Source organism: Miniopterus schreibersii (assembly GCF_964146895.1).
Source record: "Miniopterus schreibersii genome assembly, chromosome: 3".
In the NCBI taxonomy this organism is placed as follows: domain Eukaryota; kingdom Metazoa; phylum Chordata; class Mammalia; order Chiroptera; family Miniopteridae; genus Miniopterus; species Miniopterus schreibersii.
The window spans coordinates 28,340,978-28,363,459 of NC_138103.1; the positions used below are offsets into that span (position 1 = coordinate 28,340,978).

At 51.4% G+C, this 22,482-nt stretch overlaps 1 protein-coding gene across 1 annotated transcript; it reads right to left on the reverse strand.

Annotated features, from left to right (window-relative positions):
• Positions 1-363: 363 nt before the first annotated feature.
• On the reverse strand, positions 364-2,656 carry FZD9 (frizzled class receptor 9). Its single transcript, XM_081131063.1, has one exon. It carries the CDS (start codon positions 2,482-2,484, stop codon positions 709-711), a length of 1,776 nt encoding a protein of 591 aa, XP_080987189.1. The 5' UTR covers positions 2,485-2,656; the 3' UTR covers positions 364-708.
• Between the last annotated feature and the right edge of the window lie 19,826 nt (positions 2,657-22,482).

Genomic DNA, 22,482 nt, shown 5'->3' on the forward strand with positions numbered 1-22,482 from the left:
AAATATCCCAGCAGGCATCCCAGTCTCACTTTGGGAAGCAGGAACCCAGGCCTCAGAAATAGGCAAGCAGGTTGCCAAAAGGAGCAAAGACAGGCAAAAGGGAAACATGCACACACACACACACACACACACAGAGAGAGAGAGAGAGAGAGAGAGAGAGAGAGAGAGAATCTGAGACTCCTGCAAAACAGCTGTTCCATAGGGGACATTCTCCTGACTGGTAGGGAGCCAGAGAACAGGGGCAGGGGGACAGGGGATGATCCCAGCACCCACCCCAGCTCTGCTCACAAGAGAGACTCCTGCAGAGCCCCCAACCTCCTACCTCCCACCTTCCCAGCCCAGAGAGGACTCAGGGGTGCCACACGGGGGTTTATTCCAGTCACAGCTTCCAGAGAAACTCAACAATAAATTACATCATTAAATAAACTCCCTGCAGGACCACACCTCCTTCTGCCCCCTCTCCACATGCTCCCCCAGGACACTGTGGGGACTCAGTCAGGCCCACCCCTTGCACTAGGCCATAGGTGAGTGAACCTCACTGGGTCCTCACATGTGAGGGTTAAAGGAGAGTCTCCCCGCCCTGGTCCTCGGCCCCCTTGCACTCACTTGCCTGACCTTGACAGCTGGGCAGCTGCTAGTCAGCTGTCTCCTCCAGAAGGGGGGTGTGTGTAGAAGGGAGCAACAGCCGCCCTGAGTAGGCCTGTGTACCTAGAGGTGTGTGGGGTTCTCCAGAGAGGGGTCCGTCTTAGTCATGTGCAAGACCACGGTGGGGGCCTTATAGTGGCAGTGGGTGCCACGGCCATAGGCCCCTGGGGCTCGGCAGGCCTTTGCCCGGGCTCGGCCAGCTGCCATCTTGCGGTGGCATAGGCTCTGCCAGGTCTGGAAAGTCTTGGAGCTCCATACCCAGACACCGCTGGTTATGCCCACCACCAGTGACATGAAGATTTTGAGCATAAAGACAGCCACAGTGGGCACTGAGCCCCCTTGCAGCGAGCAGTCTCTCCGGCCACCCTGTACGCTGGCTGGGGAACACAGTTGCTCTGTAGCCCGAAGGCGCCAGAAGTCCATGTTGAGGCGTTCATAGACGTAGCACACAATGACACAGGTGGCAGGCACTGTGTACAGGATGGAGAAGACCCCGATCTTGACCATGAGCTTCTCTAGCTTTTCTGTGTTGGTGCCTCCTGTCTTCATGATCTTGCGGATGTGGAAAAGGGCCACGAAGCCAGTCAGGAGGAAGCTGGTGCCCAGCACCAAGTAGCAGGACAGGGGCACCAGCACGAAGCCTGTGAGCGCAGCTGCATCCATGCTGGCCACATAGCAGAGCCCAGTCAGCTCATCCCCAGCCACCTTGCGCAGCGTCAGGATAACGATGGTCTTTAGGGCCGGCAGGCCCCAGGCCGCCATGTGGAAGTAGCTGCCGTGGGCCTCAATGGCCTCGTGGCCCCATTTCTTGCCGGCTGCCAGGAACCAAGTGAGTGTGAGCACAACCCACCACAGCGAGCTGGCCATGCCGAAGTAGTAGAGCAGCAAGAAGACGAGGGTACAGCCCGTGTTCTCCAGGCCCTCCTGGATCACGTAGAGCGCGCCCGCCTCCTGGTCGCAGGCCACGCTCTGGGCCCCGGCCACCGCGCGGATGAGGAAGGCCAGCGAGTAGACGTTGTAGCACATGGAGAGGAAGATGATGGGGCGCTCAGGGTACTGGAAGCGGTGAGGCTCCAGCAGGAAGGTGAGTACGGTGAAGGCCGTGGAGAAGAAGCACAGCGCTGACCACACGGCCATCCAGACGAGCGCGAAGTCCTTGTCACGCCGCGACCAGAACACCTCGACACCCGGCCCGCAGCGCGGCGCGCAGGAGCGGCTCTTCTCTACGTACTGGAACTTTTCGGGGTTCTCGCAGGTGCCCCCGGCGCCCAGGCCCGGGGCTGCGTCTCCCGGGGGCCGCGCGGGCCGCGGCGCCACAGGCAGCATGCCCAGGCCCTTATGGGGTTCGGCGGGGCCTGCCGTGGCGTTCTCGGGGGCCTCCATGCAGAGCGCGTGGGGGTCGTTGCGCGTGGGCAGCCTGGCGCAGTCCAGCGAGTCCGGCCAGCCGAAGTTGAACTGTTCCATGATGGGCGCGCAGCGCAGCCGCGCCTGCTCGCACATGGGCCGGCAGGCGGGGATGGGCGTCGAGACCTGGTCGGTGCACATGGGCGCGTAGAGCGAGCACAGGAAGAAGCGCAGGTGGCTGTGGCAGCCGTATTGCACGAGAGGCGCAAACTCGGCCAGCTCCGCGGCTGCCTCCCCCTGCGACGTGTGGCCCAGCAGGTTGGGCATACGGGTCAGGTTATAGCCGATGCCGCGGCACATGGGGATTTCCACCGCCTGGCACGGCGGCGGCCCGCGCCCGCGCTCCGGGTCGAAGCGGCCGATCTCCAGCGCCGCGCCGCCCGCCGCGAGCAGCTGCCACAGCAGCAGCGCCCGGCGGAGCGGCGGCACGGCCATCCCGGGCTGCCACGGCCGAAGGCGGGAGGTCGGCCGCGGCTCACTCGGGCCGCGCGGTCCGGCGCCCCGGTGCCCGCCCGCCTCGTCGCGGAGCGCGGGCCATCGCCGAGCCGCCCGCGTGTGTCTAGGCACAGCTGGGCGCTCCGGGCAGCGCGCAGGAAAGCCGCCCGAGGGAGAGGAGGCGCCGAGCCTCCACCGCCGCTGCCACTCCAGCGGCCGCCGAGCCAGAGCCGGCGCCGCCTCCCCAGGCCGCGGCTACAAGCCTCGGGGTGGGGCACCGGGTGGACAAGCCCAGAGGCGGGTCCTCCGCGCGCCGGGTACGCCCCTGCCCGGGCTTTAAAGGCGCAGCGTCCCGCTGCCACCCGGGGGCACCTACGGGGGTGCGGTCCTGTGGGGCGGGTTGAAGTACGACACCGTCTGTTCACACTCGGTTATTTCCCTTCCCTTGCTGCCCAATCTTTCCCCGCGACAGGACAGTCAGCCAGAAGATTCCGCCTCGCCGGCACTAAGTCCTAAGTCGTCTCTTCTTACCCCAAGTGGGAAGACCCTTTCTAAAGCTTCTAAGCGTGGGAAGCCTCGGCCATTGCACTCAGTGACAGTTCAAGTACTGCCTCTCACTCTTCATGGTTGTATGTGACTTTGGGTTCTTTAAGCTTCAGTTTCCTCTTCTGTGAATCAGGCAGATCATCTGTAAAAATTAACAACACATTTGTTGCCGCGTGCTGCTGCTTAGAGGTCACATTGCACAATTGACCTCAATGCCTCTTTTGGGCTCTCCCTTTCCCAGGTGAGGAAAATAAGGCTCAGAGAGGAGTGACATATCCAAGGGCATGGAGCTATTGAGTGTTCCATTTGTGATTGTCTGATTCTCCCAGAGGTGTTGTTATCCTATCCTGCGGGAGGCCCTGCTCTCTCAACTCCTCTGAGACCCGCTTAGAAACTGCTTCCCACAGAGCTGGAGGACTGGATTTAACATCCCCAGTCTCCCCCGCCCTCCCTCCTGTTCTCTGAGCTCCCTTGGCACAGGGCTTTCCCTGTGAATTCCTCTGTGTCCAGGAAGCCTGCAGTTCTTTGGTGCTGTTCGCACCACCAGCCTGCAGGCCCCCAGAGAGCCCCGTTCTCCTTCCTGTGCCCGCAGAGCCATGAGCAAGATACAGTGACATCCCATGGACATACTCTCCTTAGTACACTATCAGGATGATACCGGATTATTACATCCCCCTGCTTCCTTGGGCTGCACCTAAACCATGGGAGGGGGAGGACTGTCCTTCCTCCTGGTGGTACAAACAGAACCACCAGGGCAGGACAAAGTGCAGTAACTATGAAGCCCTGGGGGTATGGCTTAGGGCTTAGTCTGCTGGTGACAGCTGACGATAAGTGGATGAGGTCTGAGACTGAGACCCCTTACTGCCCACCCCACCCACCTGTACACCCCCAGGTTGGGAAGGTGTTCCTGAGGCGCTGGGATTGTGGAGGCTCCCTAGGGTCCCAGAGCACCTCAGCGCTCCAGCTTCTGCTCAGCCAGGTACCCTCCATGGCTCCTGGGTTGCTCTGTAGGTGAAACCCAAGGGTACCCAGCAGGCCACCCAAAGGGCCCTGTTCTGGTTTGGGACTCATTTTGAGTCTGCTGTCCCCATTCTCTTGCCCACCTCCCATCTGCCCTCACCCACTAGGAGTATCTGGAAGACTCAGACTTATATTCAACATGCGTGCTCAGCACAAGCCCAGTCACCCTAGCAGCTGTTCAGGGATGCTTAGAGGATGAATGACTAAGGGAGTGACCTGTACTACAAAGGGACTAGGAAACTGACTGAGAACCTATGGTGAGCCAAGTAGGCCCAGGCCAGGCATTTTACAGTGACCTTTTAAACTCTCATAGTCCTATAAGGGATTCTGTGCCCATTTTATAGATGAAAAATTGAGGCTCAGAAAACTTAAGGTATTTGCCCTAGATTATAGAGCTCACAAGGGTCAGGGCTGGCATTTAGGCTCTTCCACTGCATGAGGCTGCCTGTCACCTCCAGAGAAAGGGCACCTGCCTAGCCGGCCCGACTCAGCCATCACCACTCTGCTCTAGAGCCTGGCATGTGGTGGGGGCTCAAGAAGGAGTCAGGGCAGTGGCTGTAATTAGTGCTCACCCCCTCTTAGAGCTGTGCTGGAATAAGGAAGGGAGAAGGAAAGAAAGATGCTCTGTTGCAGGCATGCACCCAGCCTCTTGCTCTCCAAGGGAACATGAGAGATTGGGAGGGTGGGGATGCAGCCAGCACTGTGCCCAGTGCATAGTCTATGCTCGGCTCACCTGAACCATGAGAGGCACTGCTGCAAGAGACTGAACTTCCCAAGGAGGTAGCGCAGGAGTGAGGCTGCTTTGATGACCTGGTCAAGGATAACAGAAGTTCGTTCCCAAAATGCCAGTGGCAGCTTCCCATTACACAGGGCAAAGCTCTGGCTCATGGAGACGGCAGCAGAGACCCTTCAAGGCATAACTTCTCTACCTGCCTCTTCATTTCCTACCAAGCTCCTCTTCCATCCCAACTCCTCCAGGGAAACAAAATGCCACCTCTGTCACGCCTCCAATCTCCCCAGCTCAGAGGGCCCTTGTCTGCTGCTCTGGCTGGCACTCCAGCATCACCTCCTAGGGCAGCCCCCGCTCCTGAATGGAGCTGGAGGCTCTGCTCTGTGGGTCCAGGTCCTGTCCGCCTACTTGTGCACTCACATACTGCTAGCCCTCCACCCATTCTCCCCTGTGCTCCAATACTAGCAGCTGCTCAAGGACCAAGGGGACATTTAATTTTATTCTGTATCTTGCCCCAAGGAGGTGCATGGATGATAGTGGAGCATGGCCCTGCCTCCTGAACCCCTACATTATGGTGTTGGTAGGAGGTGGGGCTTCCAGAGCTGTCCCCTTTGCTGGCAGCCAAATTGGGAAGCTCAGACTGGTGGAGGCTTCCCATTGTTTGGACTAGCCTGGGAGCCAAGTTTTTTGTGCCCCTGCTCCCCTTACTGCACTCCCCCCACAACTAGGGTGTAGAGGAGTCAGGGGCCCTTCTTCTGGCAGTGCAATGGGGAGGGTGTCCCAGGAGCTGTGGGATGCCAGACCTGTCACCATGGCAACAGCTGCTCTTGGGAAGCCAGAGGTGGGGATGGGTTGTGAAACAGCCCCTCCCCCATGCAGATGCTGCCTGGGAGAGAAGAGGCCTCTTGGGCCGCCTGCCCACCCACCCTGCTTTGTCACTCGATCCCCCTCTTTACAAAGGCAGAACAATACCCAAGGCACTCACTGAAAGGGAGACTATGAGGAGGACCAGAGGGGACTGGGAGGAGGGAGATTACCATCAATGTCCACCCCCATTCCTGCTCTACTGGGCAGAGGGGCGGGGGAGGGGGGGGCAGGTGGGAATGGAGTCCCTCTCAACTTTTCCTCCTGAGGGAGATGTCTCCCTTCCTGGGGGCCCTTGGCTGTGAGCCAAGTTGCCCTGCATAGGTGGGAAGGGACACCTTCTTGACCTGTGTCCCCCTCCCACCATTCCAGTCTCCCTGAACTCCACTCCTGAGGCCCTTCCTACCACATCCTCCCTGACCGTAGCCACCACTCACCCCCACTGGACATATGCTGTCCCTTCCCCAACTCAGCTCCGATATTGCCAATTATAGGACAAGCCCCTACCTGATGGCCCTGGTGCCCGCCTCTGTGCCTTGCATCCACCACACCTGTGCCTGTCTCCCCACCAGCCTGGGAGCTCCTGGGTGGCTTGCTGCCTGGCCTGGAAGAGGCTCTCATAAATGTTTGTTGCATGAAAAGAATGTTGTGATGAGGAGGGGGCCATAGATTCTTCTGAATGAGGCTGAATGCAAGTGGGGCCTGAGGTTGGGAAAGGGGTATTGATTAGCATCTTGGGGACAGAGGTGTCTGAGAATAAACAGGAACTAGAAGGGGGGCCAGTCCTGTATCTCTTCCAGGTGCCCTGAACACCCCTCAGGAGTGGTCCACCCACCCACTGTCGGTGGACCCAGCAGGTACAATGACACACCTGTTCTTGGGCAGAGGCGGCGTGTGGAGTGTCACTGCAGCCAGGGCAGACAGAGGTGGGCCCAGCACATGCTGTTTGTGGGGATCAGGGATGGGTTAAGTGTGTGCACAGGGCCCTGGTTATTTCTGTGTGCGCATGTCTGTGCACCGGGCAGGGCTGGGTAAGACTTTTGGGTGGGCCTCAGGGAATGGGCCCACCTCCGTGAAGCTTGAACTCTGGTTCTGACTCAGTTTCCCCTTATGGGGATATCAAGGGCTGGACTAGACTGTTTCACTCTTACTAAAGAAGTATTTTAAAAACTCCTTCTTAGGGCTTTTACAATTTTCACAACTAATTGAACATTAGAGAGGAGCAAAGAAATAAACTAATCATTTCTTCCTCTTCTTACAATCCTAGGACTCAGGTAATCAGTACAAAGAGCTCAGGCATCTCATCCTGGTGTTGTGGTTAAGCTGGTTGAAGCGTCATTCCCGTACACCAAAAGGTTGAGGGTTCAATTCCAGGTCAGGGCACATACCTAAGTTGGGGGCTTGATCCCTGATCTGGGTGTGTATGGGAGGCAACCAATTGATGTTTCTCTCTCACACTGATCTCTCTCTTTTCCTCTCTCTCTCTCAAATCAATACACATATCCTTGGGTGAGGATTGGAAGAAAAAAAGAGTCTGGGCATCTCTTTTGATACTTTTTCCTAGACTTTACAAGCACTTGTGTAGTCTTTTCTTTCTTTTACTAAAATGGAATTAAGACAATACATTTCACACCTCATTTTCTCACCTAATAATCTATCATGAATAGATGGATGAATATATGATAAAATAAGTAAAATGTTAATGGTAGAGTCTAGGTGGTGGGCATTCAGGTGCTCATTATAAATTTTGTTCAACTTTTCTGTATATTTAAAATTTTTCATATAAAATATATTTTATTATTATTTATTTATTAAACATATTTTTATTGACTTCAGAGAGAGGAAAGGAAGGGGGAGAGAGATAGAAACATCAATGATGAGAGAGTCATTGATCGGCTGCCTAGCCCGAAACCCGGGCATGTGCTCTGACTGGGAATCGAACCCGAATCTCCTGGATCCTAGGTCAATGCTCAACCGCTGAGCCACGCCCGGCCAGGCATAAAATAGGTTTTAAAAAATCTATCATGAATGTCTTTCCTTGTCAACACACAGTGTCCAAGCATTCTTTTAAATAATCACTCTGATTTTCACAGTGAGGATTTATTATAAGTTATTTAGCTAATCCCCTTTGGATAGACACTTAGGTGGCTTCTGTTATGATCTAGATTAGCCATGCAGATACATGGGTATGTGTATCTATATTTGGGGTCTGCAAACTGTAGTCCACAAGTCAAATCTGGCCCACTGCCTGTTTTTGTAAATAAAGTTTTATTGGAACATAGCCATGCTCATCGGTTTAGAATCTATGGTTCCTTTTGAGCTACAATGGCAGAGTTGAGTAACTTTCACAGAGACAATATGGCCCACAAAACCGAACATTTTTACTATTTGGCCCTTTATAGAAAACTTGTCCTTTTATTTCTATAGCATAGAGTCTGAGTCAATGGGTATGTGAATTTTTTTATAGCATTACTGAGGTATATATTATTGATGTAAAATAAACTTGCAAATATTTAAAGTATACAACTTGACGAGTTTTGACATATGGATATACTTGTAAAATCACCACAATTGATCCAGATAATGAATATCTTCCAGTTAAAAGGCAAATATCTTACTAGGAAGTCGCACATTAAAAAGTTAATAACTGATATGTATAATAACTGGTTAATATAGTGTGAAATGAACTTAATAATAACTACTATTTATTAAGTATTAATTTACATCTCATTTAATCTTCAAAACACCCTATAAGGTGATTATTATTTTTCTAATTTTTATGAGGACATAGGCTTTAAAAAAAAAAATCTTTATTGATTTTAGAGGAAGGGAGGGGGGAGAGATAGAAATATCAATGGTGACTGGTTTCTATCTCTCTCTCTTCCTCTCCTTTCCTCTCCCTGAAATCAATAAAGATATATTTAAAAAAATAAAAAAAAAAAGAAATATCAATGGTGAGAGAGTCATTGATCTGTTGCAGCCCGCAACCCGGGTATGTGCCCTGAGCGGGAATTGAACCCTGATCTCCTGGATCCTAGGTCGATGCTCCACCGCTGAGCCACGCCAGGCCGATCTGAGGACATAGGCTTAAAGAGAGTTGAAGCAACTTGGGCAAGCCATAGTGTCAGGATTAAAAAATAATAATAAGCCTGGCTGAGCGTGGCTCAGCAGTGGAGCATCGACTTAGGATCCAGGAGATCTCGGTTCAATTCCGGGTCAGGACACATGCCCAGGTTGCGGGCTCGATCCCCAATGGGGGGCGTGCAGGAGGCAGCCCATCAATGACTCTCTCATCATTGATGTTTTTGTCTCTCTCTCTCCCTCTCCTTTTCTCTCTCTGAAATCAATAAAGATATATTTAAAATAAAAAAATAAAAATAATACATTCTTTAAGCTCAAAAGTTTTCTTGTACCCTTCTTTCCCATCCCAGGCGACTACTGAACTGCTGTCACTATAGATTAGTTTGCATTTAGTGTATATAAATGGAATGTTCGTGTGATTTTATGGGAATTTCGGGTAGTGAACATTAATTGAGCACCTACTTTGCATCAGGCACTGTCTCCTTTGTGCCCTACACAGCACACCGCACAGACTGAGCTGGGTGCTAGGGACACAAGCTGAACAAGACCTCTGGTTGTTCATGGTCAGCTGGAGTCACAGATAGAATAGTGACAACTCTGGTGTCTGCTGATATCTGTGATTACAGAAAGGACCTGGAGTCAGGTTTCACAGAAGGTGACACATGAGCAGATTCTCAAACCCAAGTGGGAGCCAGGTAGAAGAGAGGGAAGAGTGTTCTAGATAAAGGGAACAGCCCTGTGCAATCATTAGAGAGAAAAGGGAAGCAGCCTGTGAGGAGGGCCAGGATTAACTACCTTGGGCAACAGGGAGCCATGGGAAGGTTTTAAGGGAGGGAGTATTTTATGTGGTCTGTGCAGAATGGCAGGGGCAAAGAACAAATGTGGGCTCTGCTACGGTCAGCTGGGACCAGAAGAGGTGACAAGTGCGTGAGTCCTGGAGAGGAAGGTGATTTAAGGGCAGAGAGGCAGGAGGGCAGAGCTAACAGCAGGAAGCAGCCCTTTCAGTGCAGCGCCTCTGGGGGAGCTGCTGGGGAGGGCGTTGTGTGTGCATATGCGGGGCAGAGGGCACCCCACCTCCAGCGAGCCCCCATCTGTGTCCAGCCCAATCCTGCCAGGGCCTCTGTGGCCACCCTGTGGCCAGGACGCCCAGAGGCGCCTGCCACTGCTGAAAGCCGCTTTTGTGCGGCAGCTCCAGCTCCTGTTTCGTTGACGTTGGAACCTGCTGCTTATTTATCCAACTCGAAGGGAAATTCGGCAGCGGCCGAGGGGAAAAAAATAACCTCAGCTGCAGAGCAAGGAGGAAAGAGTCCCCAGCCTGGGCCCCGCTGCCCTCCCACCACCCTGCCCAGCCCAGAGAGGGGCCTCACATTGCCCCCCAAGAAGGAGACCTGGCAGGCCTGCCTCACCTCCAAGACCTGGGACCCCTATCCTCTCTGAGGTTGCTGGGTCTCTGTGGGGCCCCCTCTGTGGTTTCTCCCAGGGAAAGTAACTTGCCTTCTGGGCAAGCTGGGTCTCACCCCCCCACCCCCACCCCCCACCCCCATCCCCCACCTGAGGAGGCTCCAGGTGGATGGTCCCTAGTGTGTTCTGAGCCATTCTCTTGCCCCACCCTAGCCCCCAACTGCAGCCAACAAAGAGCCTGGGTCTAGGCCACACTGGCCTCTCAAGGTGTGAGGGCAGACGCCCAACAAAGCCTGCCAGATGTGACCTTCAGCCACTCCAGACCATGTCTTCCCTCAGGCAGGGGTGTGAACCTTGCCCCCCCACCCCGGGGAGGGGCTCCCAGCTCTCCACAGCACAGACCACCTCTGCTTCCTCCAGTTCACCTTTTGGATTACAGTCCGTCCTGGGGTCCGTGTGTCCTGTGAGGTCCTTTCACACCCACGACCTTGTTTGCCCCCATTTTACACGAGGAAACTGAAGCTGAGGGATAGAGCTGGACCCAGGTCTCCTGACGCTAGGCCTGGGCCCTCCCTGCCTTCATTCTCTGCCTTAGGTCATCCCATCTGACATTGCTTCCATGGCCTGGTCAGCGTGTCTGAAACCTTGCTTGTCTCTTTCCCACCAAGATCCACTCCAGGCGCTCCCCCGGGCGGGGAGCACGTCCCTCCATCTTGGTTTGTACGGGTCCTGGCCTTTCCTAGGTGTGCGGCGGGGAAGGCGGAGTTACTCCATGCCAGTATGTCTTGTTCTGTTGCGTGTACTACCATTTCTGCACCCCCCACTCATGCCTTTCTTTGAGGAGTTCAGGCCCTGGGAGGCCATGTCACAGGATGGTCAGAACACGGTTTTTGAATTCAGCTGCCTGGACTTAAATTGGGCCTGCAGCTGTCCTCTTAGAGAAGCTGTTGTGTGTCTCTGGCTGCTGTTTCCTCAGCAGGTAAAGGATACTCTGGTGGTGCCAGGGCAGGCCGAGGACCCTTAGGTGATGGCTGGGCACACTGTGGGGCCTGGACTCCACACACCAGCCCTGGCCCTTCATACCAGGCCTCCCCTCCCCACACTCCCCCTCCTCTCGCACAGACATTCTCCAGCCTCTCCAGGACTCTGGGTAAACTGTTGTTTCAAATTGTCATTCAAAGCCCCCATTGTCATCAGGGCTGCATTTTGACTTTCTTGGTCCTTAGGCACTTTTGCTTTCCTGGACCCTTCCTCCATTAAACAAAATATTAAAAAATTAAATTTTATGACTATGTGAACTATATTTTACGACTACATTATATTTTATGAAAATATTATATATAAAAACACCTTTTGGCCTAAAAGTTTATTTTTTTTCCTCCTCCTGTTTTTAAAAGAAAGCATTTTGGTGGGTCCCTAAAAGTGTTGTGAGCCCTGGCACAGTGCCCACAGAGCCTGATGGATAAGTCTCCCTGGTTGTTGGCCAGCCCAGTTTCACCTCCCCCTGTGGGACAGTTGTACTCCTCCCAGGGAAACATACACACCGACAGGAGCTTCGTTCTTTCTCTTCTTACCTGGAGTTCCATCCTTCCCTTTTGTGCCTGGTCAAAGAAAGCTTCCTCCTGTGAAAGTGGGAGGGTTGGCCCAGGAGAGCTCAGCAGGCCTTTTCACATCCTCTGAAGATGAGAAGAATCCACAATTCAATGCTCTTTCCTGTCCGGATGGGTTGGCCAACCTAAGTTGCTGTCGCCCCTTCCCTATCTTCTGACCCCAAGTAGTTTCCCTCTAAAAGAGGCCACATCTTTCTGACCCACCTCATCTACTCTGCTCTAAAGCCTTCACTGGCTCCCACCTTCTGTAGGATCAGACCCAAAAGGTCCAGTCTGGCGATCAAGGCCTTGCCCCCAGCTCAATGTCAGCCTTCCTGACTGGAGACCACCTCCCACTTATGGAGCCCAGGGTTCCAACACTCATGCCCTTCACTGGCCCTAAACACACCCCAAAACCCCTGAGCTTGGGCCACAACTTTGTTCAGGACGGTTCCTCTGCTGACTGTATTCACCATTGCTTTGAGTTACTTTTTTTAAGGAGAAAGAAAATTACATATATATATATAATTTATAATCACATATACTTTAAAATAACAAGCATTATGCGCAGTGCCAACTTTAGACTATACGTGAGTTTAAATAAAAGTGAAAATCCACACTCCTTAGGCACCCACCTCCCTCCCCCTCTCTGGAAGGGGCTTCTGTTGGCAGTGGGTAGTATGTCCCTCCAGACCTTTACAGACACGAATGCGTACGCCTACTTACAAGAGAATAAAATTGGGATGCTTTTATTTATTTATAGTGAATTTTGTAAAGTAATACGTGCATACAGTTTTTTAAAAATTGAGATATACTTTACATTAAAATGCGTAAATTTGAGTGTTCAGCTTGAAAAATTATTAACAAAATGAACAGGCCAGCATAACCCCTCCCCACCAATTCAAGACACAGAGCCTGCCCATCACCCCAGAAGGCTTGTCTGGGACCCTTTCCACTGTTCTCACTGCCCCTCTAGGTTTAGCTGTTCTTAAATGTTGTCTAAATGGAATCATACAGTATTTGCGTTTTGTGCCTGGTTTCTTTTGCTCAGCATATTACCTGTGCAACTCATCTATGTTGTTGGCAGGTATCTGTATTTTGTTCATTCTCATTGCTGAGTAGTGCTCCATTGTATGGGCATAGACAGTTGGTTTTTTCGTTCTCCTGATGATGTACATTTGGAATGTTTCCAGTTTGGGGCTTCCTTATAGGCTGAATGTTTGTGTCCCTCCACCCCCCAATTTCTATGCTGAAACTTAAGCCTCAACGTGATGGTATTAAGAAGTGGGCTTTTGGGGGGTGATTTGGTCATACGGGTGGAGCCCTCATGAATGGGATTAGTTTCCTTACTAAAAAACAAAACAAAAAAAACCAAAAAAGGCTCCAGGGAGCTTCTTTGCCTCTTCACCATGAAAACACACGGAGGGAAAATGGTCATCTTCCAGGAAGTGGGCTCTCAGCAGATAGCAAATCTGCTGCACCTTGATCTTTTTTACATCATCCTGTTCTTGTTTCATTATAAAAAATTTTTTAGTACATCGAGTAAGAATCTATTGAGCAATAAAAATACATGAATGATAGTTATGTGCATCAACATGGTGAGTCTTTAAATCATGAGGTTGAGTGAAAGAAGCCAGGCCTAACAGAATACATACTGTTTGTTTAAAGTTTGGAAAGTGGCAAAAGGAAACTAGATTGATATTTATGATAAACATTAAAGAAATGCAAAGCGGTGAACATCAAAATTGTTGGGTAGGATGTAGCAGTCAGGATGGGGGCAGAGAATTGGTTGGGTTTGGGAAGGGTGGGCAGGTAGGTGGCTTCTGGGGGCTGACAGTGTCCTACTTCTTTACTAGGTAGGGTCACACAGGTGTTCATTTGATAAATTTTAACGTGAACATGTAAGTTTTGGGCACTTTTCTGTTTGTTACATTTTACTATTTAAGAAGGAAAAGGTACATGAAATATATGAAGTAAAGAGCAAAAGTGCCCATCCCTCTCCTCTCTGCAGAGGTAACACTGGGTCTCGTTTGGTTTCCTTCCAGCTGCTTTTCTTCGCACTTACATCCCTATATACACATGCACACAGGATGCAAGCTTTTTGTGTGTTTCTCTTAAATGATATATGTCTTATTCTGTAACTTGTTTTCACCTGATAAGACTTTGGGCCCATTTAAAGCTCAGTCTGCCTTCTTTTTTACAGCTGTGTCATAGCATTTCATACAGTATTAATGCATTACAGCTGGACTGAATTAGTAAGAGTACCTACTGCATGGGGTTGTTGTGAGGATTGAGATGTTAGATCCAAGTGCTTAGAACAGGGCCTGGGCCACACCAGGTTATCTTTGAGCCAATTACTTCACTCAGTGCTGCAGTTCCCTTACCTGGAAAGTGGGATTCACATGTGTGTCAAATGGGTCAAGACAGGAAAAGCTGTCCCTAACAGTGCCTGACACATGTAAGCACTGGCTGTGAGAGCAGTAAAGGTGCAGATGCCCCTCGTCCTAATTACTGTGAGTGTGCAGTTTGCCCTAATCCCTGGGTGGGCAGGCTCCCTGTCTTTGTTCTTTATTTCCATCATTGTTTTGGTTCTTCTTCCTAGTTTTCTCTTCTGGATGAAATTTGTCATCTAGTTTCATAAATAATCCTGTTGGATTTAGAGATTAATTTTGTTGAAGTTATAGATTAATTTGGGGAGAACTGACATCTTTACAATACAGTGAACCCTCGATTTTGGGGACCTCGATTTAATGGACTTCAGATTTAATGGACTAAACTTCTGGTCCGTATGCTAAACGCGAAAATTAACACCCTGTTAATTTTTAAATGCTTTTAACCAAGATTTGCTTACAATTAAATTAACATTATTTTTTGTTATTAATTCACTGCTTTTTTATACAAATTTTAGCGAATAGGCCATATGTTAGAAAAAACACTGTAGTAATTTCGCAGACGTAAATAAATATTACATATCTACAACTGTAGTCTACATATTTAAATCCAAGAGTCACCACTTTTAACAATGTTCAGCGAATGATTAGCACGTGTTCTCACCACGCCAAGTGGGGTAATTGGTTCTGTTGTCACATGGCGTGACTTTTTGTAGCAGTTTTAACGAGTGCAAGGCCAATGCATTTACTAGACCTATTCAGTATAAATTTAAAATACTGTAATACAGATAAAACACTTTTCTGTGAAATTAAACTTTTCATATACACCTAATTTTATTTATACAAACTTATCTACATAAGTAAAAACAGGTAAACTAACTAATTTGTCAATTTTTTAACATACGCATTATGAAAACCTGCTCTATGGGCTTTAATGGACACCCCCTCGCCCTAATTGGTCCGTTATATCAAAGTTTTACTGTATTGAGTTTATCCATCTGGAGGCAGACCATCTCTCTTTTTATTCCGGTCTTTTCCTTCCTTCCTCTCTCCCTTCCTTCCCCGCTTCCTTCATCCCACCCACACTTACTGAGCAGCTGCACAGCGAAGGAGACAGACCTGCTCCCTGCTGGTGGAGCTGATGATCTGGTTGGGAGAGGACCACCGGATGAACACACCGTGTGATGTCCAGCTGTGAGGACAGCAGGGGTGGGGCAGAGAGTGACAGTCTGAGTGGGGGTGGGAGGGGCTGTCCTGGAAGGATGCAGAGGCTCCAGCCAGGTGATGGCTGTACAAATGCTTTGTCCCAGGACTTCATGCCAATTCTGAGGTCCCTTGGACTCTCTTCCAGCTGAATGGACATTTCCATCCTAAAGTGCCCCCTGAGTGCTAGGTGGGAGAAATCCATCTCACCCCCATCCTCTGACCTCCCCCCCGCCCCCCATGTCCTCCCTACATCTAGTCATTGGCATTCTGGGGCCTGAGAGGCAGTTGGAGCTGAGCTCACAGAGTCTATGAGCATATTTACCCAGAAAGTAGTAGGAAGTCTCTGAAGCCCTTTAGAGACAGGAGTGACATAATCCGATCTGCATTTCTCAAATAGCACTCTGGGAACAGGAGAGAGGGGGGTCTGGAGGCTGAGTGACAGGAATAGAGAGGGAGGGAGTATGTGTCCAACAGAGAGGGAGCCACATAACGAACAAATGAATGAATGAATGAATGAATGAATGAATGAATGAATGATGAGGATTAGCCTGTATGGACACCAACGTGTTGGTAAGGAAGATCCAGGGTTGGAGAGGGGTCAGCCCTCCCCAAGTACCACCATGATGACATCAAACTCCACGCCAACCTGGCCTCGGCAGTCAGGGCAGGACTCTGACCATAGCCTTCATCCCTCCCCCTGGTGAGCAGCCTGGCTGGAGGGAAGGCTCAGGGCAGGATGTTTCACCACTGAGGGGTGGCATCTGCCCACAAGAAGCTAGGGGTGCCAGGGTCATGTGGCTCCTGGGTCTCTTTCCTTCACCCTAAGCTGACAGGTCGGTGCCAAGTGGGCTCTAGACTGCGATGAGGGGCCAACCCCTGACGTGCCCCAGCCTCATCCACTCCCACTGCCCCGCACAGAAGCCCTTTCATAGGCGGGCTGGCTGGGAGCGCTGGCTACCCCTCAGCCCCACGCCTCCTTCCTGCCTGGGCCCCCACGCAGATCCCCCTCTTTGGGCTCCGCAGCAGGCCCAGGTTGGGGAGCGGCCGGTGTGGAGCACAATGTGGCTCCTTGTTCCCCAGCCCAGCCGAGCCTCCTGGAATTGGCCCATTTCCTGCCTAGGCCATGGGGCCTTTTCCAAGGTAAATAAACAAATACAGAGAAGTTGGGGCCTAGGGTGGAAAGCGGGGTGTTGGGGTTTTCTTCCCCTTCACTCCAATGCCATAGCCATAGTTGCTGTGTGACCACCCCCACCCCCATCTTGTTGATTCCTGGGAGATCAGAACCCATAGAGGGTTTGGGGGGCTCTATTCCTCCCATCCGGCCCTCATCCAGGGGCTGCCCCCAGACAGGAAGCCAGGAGCCAGGGAACCGAGGCAGGGACCCCCAGCAGGGAAGACAGCAGCTGACAGCGGGCAGAAGGGGCTCTGGGGCTCCCTGGGCTCCCTTCCCAGCTGTGCCACTTTGGAGGACTGAGCCCTTGGGGAAGGAAACTCCTCTTCAGCTGCAGAAAGGGCTCAGCTCCGGAGGGGCTGCTTGCCTGGAGGGCCACGTGCCCCCAGCTGCCTGATCTGGACAAGTCACTTAAGCTCTCTGGGCCCTAGTTTCCGCAGCTTTAAAATAAGGACATCATCACCTTCTCACAGGCGCACGGTGCACTCCCTGCGCTCCCTGCATTTGGGAGCAGGAGACTCTGAGCCTGCTGCAGCTACTTCTGGATCTCTTGCCTATGAAACGGGGGAAGTGAGCAAGAGCAGATCCTCAGCTTCCTTCAGGGCTAAGGTTTCAGACTGAGCAGGGAATGGGGGACAGACAAACAGTCCCTCGAACTTGTCCCCTCCCTCTCTTCCTGCCTGCTCCCCACCGTGTTCCCAGTGCACCCATTTCACAACCTTCAGTGAGAGGCATTTTCTGAACAGACACTTGGCCTTTGTCTCCACCACCTCCATCCCCAAATCCTCCCTTTCTTCACTTATTCACTCTGTCAACAAAATTTGCTAACAGCCTGCACTGTGCTGGGCCATATACACTGGGGGGCTTGCTGTGTGGGTGGGTGTTTCCCGGTGATGTCTCTCAAAACGGGTCTGAGGATGTATTTGCAGATACAAAATTTCTTGAGAACTTACATTTTTAGTTTTCATTCAATGATATTTTTTTTAAATCCTCATCTGAGGATATTTTTCCATTGATTTTTAATTTTTAAAATTTTTTTATTTTTTAGAGAGAGAGAAGGGAGGGGACGTAAGAGGAGGGGAGAAAGAGAGAGACACACACACATCTATTGGTTGCCTCCTTCACTCAACAGGGCGGGGGATGGAGCCTGCAACGATGTATGTGCCCTGGACTGGGAATGGAACCCGAGAACCTCTGAGCCAAACTGCCAGGGCCATTCACTGATAATTTTAAGAATTACTTTATCTCCCTGGCCGGGTAGCTCAGTTGGTTAGAACATTGTCCTGAAATGCCAAGGTTTTGGGTTCAAACCCTGGTCAGGGCACATACAAGAAGCAATCAATGAATGCATAAATAAGGGAACAACAAATTGATGTTTCTTTCTTTCTCTCTCTCTCAAATCAATACAAAAAAGATTACTTTATCTGTTACAATGAAAAATCCCTCTTGCAGTAATCCTTTGCTATTATAGAAGTAACCCTTGTATATGTGGTTTTGATTTCTGAGGTTTCAGTTACCCTCGGCCAACTGTGGTCCAAAAATATTAAATGGAAAATTCCAGAAATAAACAATTGAAAAGATATTTTGAGAGAGGGAGAAAGTCACATTCATATGACTTTTATTACAGCATATTGTTATAATTGTTCTAGTTCATTATTAGTTATTGTTAATCTCTTATTGTGCCTAATTTATAAATTAAACTTTATCACAGGTATGTATGCATAGGAAAAAATATAGTATGTATGGGGTTTGGTACTATCTGTGGTTTCAGGTCTTGGAAATGTATCCTCGTGGATAAGGGGGGGACTACTTTCCATACACTAAGGCTTTAGACTCAGTGTTCTACAAACTTTAGTGCCATGGTAGTTTGGGGGCATATTTTTTATGGTTTCTGATATCTTTTTTTTTTTCCTTTAAAAGAAGTGTACAGTATAGCAAAACATGTTGGATGCCACAATCAGCTCTACCTGAGGGTCTGGAAGGCTCCCCAGTAGGGCCAAGGTGGGGGAAACAGACAAGTGACAAGGTTCCTGCCCACATGGAGCTTACAGTCTAGAGTCCTCTGAAAAGTGTTTGGCTCCCTTACCTTGACCTGTGTTGTTGCATTTGCAGGTGGTCTCAATTTCCCCAGTACTTTCTGAACACTTGAAGGCAGCACCATTTTTCATTTCTGTCAGTGACCTCTCTCATCTGTATGCCTGTTGCTGCCAAATTCTTGTCTCCCATCAAACTTCCCCTCTGAGTTCTAACATCCAGTGTGTACCTGATGTCTGTCTCCATTTGGATGTCCTGCAGACATCTCACATATAATGTGGCTGGAACAGAATTCTTGCCTTCCCCTGACCCCTCCTGCTTGCCCCTCTGCCACCCTTTTTGCTTCATCTCAGTGATGACGTCACATCCAGCAAGTGGTTTATGTTTAGAAACCTGGGACTACCTTGACTTCCCATATCCATTTGTCAGCCCATCCTGCAGGCTCCACCGCCTCCAGTAAATATCCTGCATCCATTCTGTTCATCCAACCAAACTTGTGGACATGGGTTCATTTGCTTAACTAGTTACTCTGTAACAACCAGACAGTAAAAAAGAAATTTTAGGAACGGATGAATTTTCTCTCTGGCATATAGACTTCAACAGGGTCCCATGTGGACACCTTCAGACTAGCAGGGCTCAGTATGAAGTTGGGGCTCCGCCTGTTTTCAAGATGTGTGAACCTTTCCAAGGCGTGAACTAAGGAAGTGTGGTTAAAATTGGTGGAGGACCTCTATTATTTACAACATGCCACAAAGATCAATTTTTGAAATAAAATTTTAACTGTTTTGACAAAAAAAAAAAAAGTGTGGCTCCAAGACCAGACACTAGGTGCCCACCATCAGTGGCTGCTGTAGTCCCTTCCCTTCAGCACCAGGACCAGTTGTCTGAGTGGAGTGGGGACTCCTCCTCTCTGGGCACAGAGACGAAGAGTCAGGGAAGCTGAGCTCCCGGGGGACCCAACACTCTGATAGCATCACTGCTGGGAAGGACACTGGCTTCGAGAGGCCTCCCCTGCCAGTCAATGCCCTGGAGAGCTGGGAGCAGAGACAGCCAGCCTGGAGGCCCTTCCATGGCTGAAGCAACAAAGCCTGGACTGTCTGCCCGGGTTGGAAAGTATAAGGTTCTGGGGAGCAGGATCCACACTTTTCTGGTGCACTCCTTCCTCCCCTCTACAGCCCGGCCGCCTGGGCCCATCACACACACGCTTGCCTGAGGCTCTTGGTCTTCTTGGTCCAGAACCTCTTCCCAGAGGCCTCCTGAGGATAGAATGGAGGCCCCTGCCTGGGGCTCCCACTGCCCAACACTGTTTCTGGCAAAGCCCAGGTGTGTGACCCCCTGCCTGCCCTTGGCCTGCACTCTCCCCTCACCATCTGCCCACTCTCTTGCCAGCCTAGGGTGGGTGGGACGGGGACAGAATGACAATAAAAGGGCTGGATTGGGACTCAGAATCATCCCGCCCTGCATCTTACCCACCAGACTGCATGGAAGAATCGGACTTCATGCAGGACCGGGATAAATAACACTGTGCCACCCTAGCCGGTTAGGCTCAGTGGTTAGAGTGTTGACCCATGGACTGAAGGGTCCTATGTTCGATTCCGGGCAAGGGACGTACCTCTGCTGGGGTGCATGCAGGAGGCAACCAATTGATGTGTCTCTCTCACATCGATGTTTCTCTCTCTCTCCCCCTTTCACTCTCTCTGAAAAGCAATGGAAAAAATATCCTTGGGTGAGAATTAAAAAAAAACCCACCACACTGTGCTGAGGAGCATGCCCGAAGGACAGGCCTCTGCACAGCACTGATAGCAGGGTGAACAGAGTAGGGGACCCAAAGACTGGAGAAGCTGACTGTGAGAGTCTGGGAAGGCTTCACAGAAGATGATGTCTGACATGAGTTCTTAAGGGTGGATGGGAGTTTGTTTAGCTGTTGGGTGGTGGGTACAGAGGAAAATGCATTCCAGAAAAAGAGATGAGCACCTGTGAAGACCTGGAGGCTGTAAAGAATGTGGCCCATTCTGGGAACAGTGAGAAGTTCAATGTGTTAGTTACAGAGACATGAAATAGCAGTGGTTTCGACAAGATGGAAGCTTCTATCCCACCCTCAGCCCCTTCTCATGTGGCAGTCTGGGCGGAGGCAGTCAGGCCTGACCCGCTGGCTCAGCTGTGTGAATTCCCTGGGCTTTCAGCTCGCCACACATCTCTGGAATGTGGTTTTTAACCTCTTGGCCCAAAAAGGCAGTGAGGTTCCCAACCATCACACCCATATTCCAGGCACTGGCCTGGAGGAGCAGGAGGAGAGGGAGCAAAGGGGACGTGCTGGCCTATTGAAGGGAGGCTTTCAGACGCTGGCAGGTGACACTCTTTATAACTTGTTGGCCAGAACTTGGTTTGTAACCACCTTACAAGGACAGCCAAGAGATTATTCTGGGTGCCACATGCCCAGCTAAAACTCAGAGGTTCAAATGCCATGGGAGAAGGGGAGGAAACCAGGGGTCTCTGCCGCCTTCCATGTGGCTGGAGCCAGCCGGGGGAGGGGGAACTAGAGAGTCAGGAAAGACCCCAGCCCCACGGTGAGGGCAAGGCCATGGCCGCAAGTGTGAGGCAGGAGAGGGAACTGCTCGGGCTCATCCTGGGGAAGGGCAAAGCTCGAAGCAGCAGCGTGTGGGGCTGCGCCGGCAGCAGGGGCATCCTGCGCGTCTGCCCTGATAATTTCTGAAGTTCAAGTGGCTGCTAGTCCGTCACAGATGAAAACAATCCCTGTCTCTCTAAGAACCACTCCTTCCACGGGACTCTTCTCTCTCACAGAGGGTGGCCTGGACTCGGGAGGGAGGGGTGAAGGACCCAGCTTCCTGCTTGCCCAGGGCCTGCCCTGGTGCCTCTTGGTGTTTGCCAGTCTCCAGGACCCGGGCCTGGCGTCTGCCCCCTCCCTGCCCTCTGCTGAGGCGGCACTTTGTCCACCACAGCCATCCCTGCGGATGACCCGCTGGCTTTTACCCAGGACCCACCCTGAGGGGCTTTGGAGTGCTCCGCCTCAAGGGCTTCCCTGGCCTGACCACAATGCCACCAGGTCTGCTTTGATGTGGCTGAGCCCAGGGTGGCACTGGCAGCTTGTGAGGGTCTCCTCCACAGTCCCAACAGGCAGCAGGGCAAGAGAACCCTCACAGCTGCCCCTCGGGGCAGAAGCCCAGGCGGGGATGCCCAGCCCAGGCACTTTCTCTGCAGCAGCCCCCAGGCCCAGGAAGTGGAGGCTCCCCACCTCCTCTCTTCTGCATCTTTTTCCTCATAATAAACTCTGTGGTCCAGCGCAGCTCACCAAGCCTCGGCCTTGGTAAGTTACCGTGGGAGGTATTGGCATGAATCTCATTCTTTTTCAAGATGGAAAAATTATATGTTTGAATGTCACAGGTCCCCTCCTGTTTCCTCTTTGTCTTTCTGTTGCATCCTCTGTAACAAATCCTGGTCTTCCCCAGGCTGACTAGACAAAGGACGTGGCTCAGAAATGCAAAAGAATAAAATACGTAAAAAACTAAGCATTTCCCCACTCCCACCTCAAGACAAAAGCCTCCCGGCTCTGGATGGAGCTGGGTGGGGGGCGTTGCACCCAGTCTGTTCCTTCTCCTTCTCTTGCCCCAAAGTATCTCCTGGAACCCCCATCGTGGTGCAGGGCAGAGATGGACAATCAATTTATTAGATTTCAGTCAGCAATAGTCACGCCCTCCCCCTCTCCCTCCCCTCCATGGAGTATGCCCCCCACCCCATTACGGTTGGGCTTGGCCATGCCACTTGCTTTGTCCAATAGGATATAGGAAGACATGAAGGGAACAGAGGTCTGGAAAGTGCTGAGCGGCTGGGCTTCCCTCCTGGGCTTCTGCCTTGGCCTCATGCCCCAGCCAGCCCACTGGCCCACGGAGGTTGAGGTGCGTGGAACTGTCCTGGACCCAACTGAGCTTGCAGCCAAGCCCAGCTCCC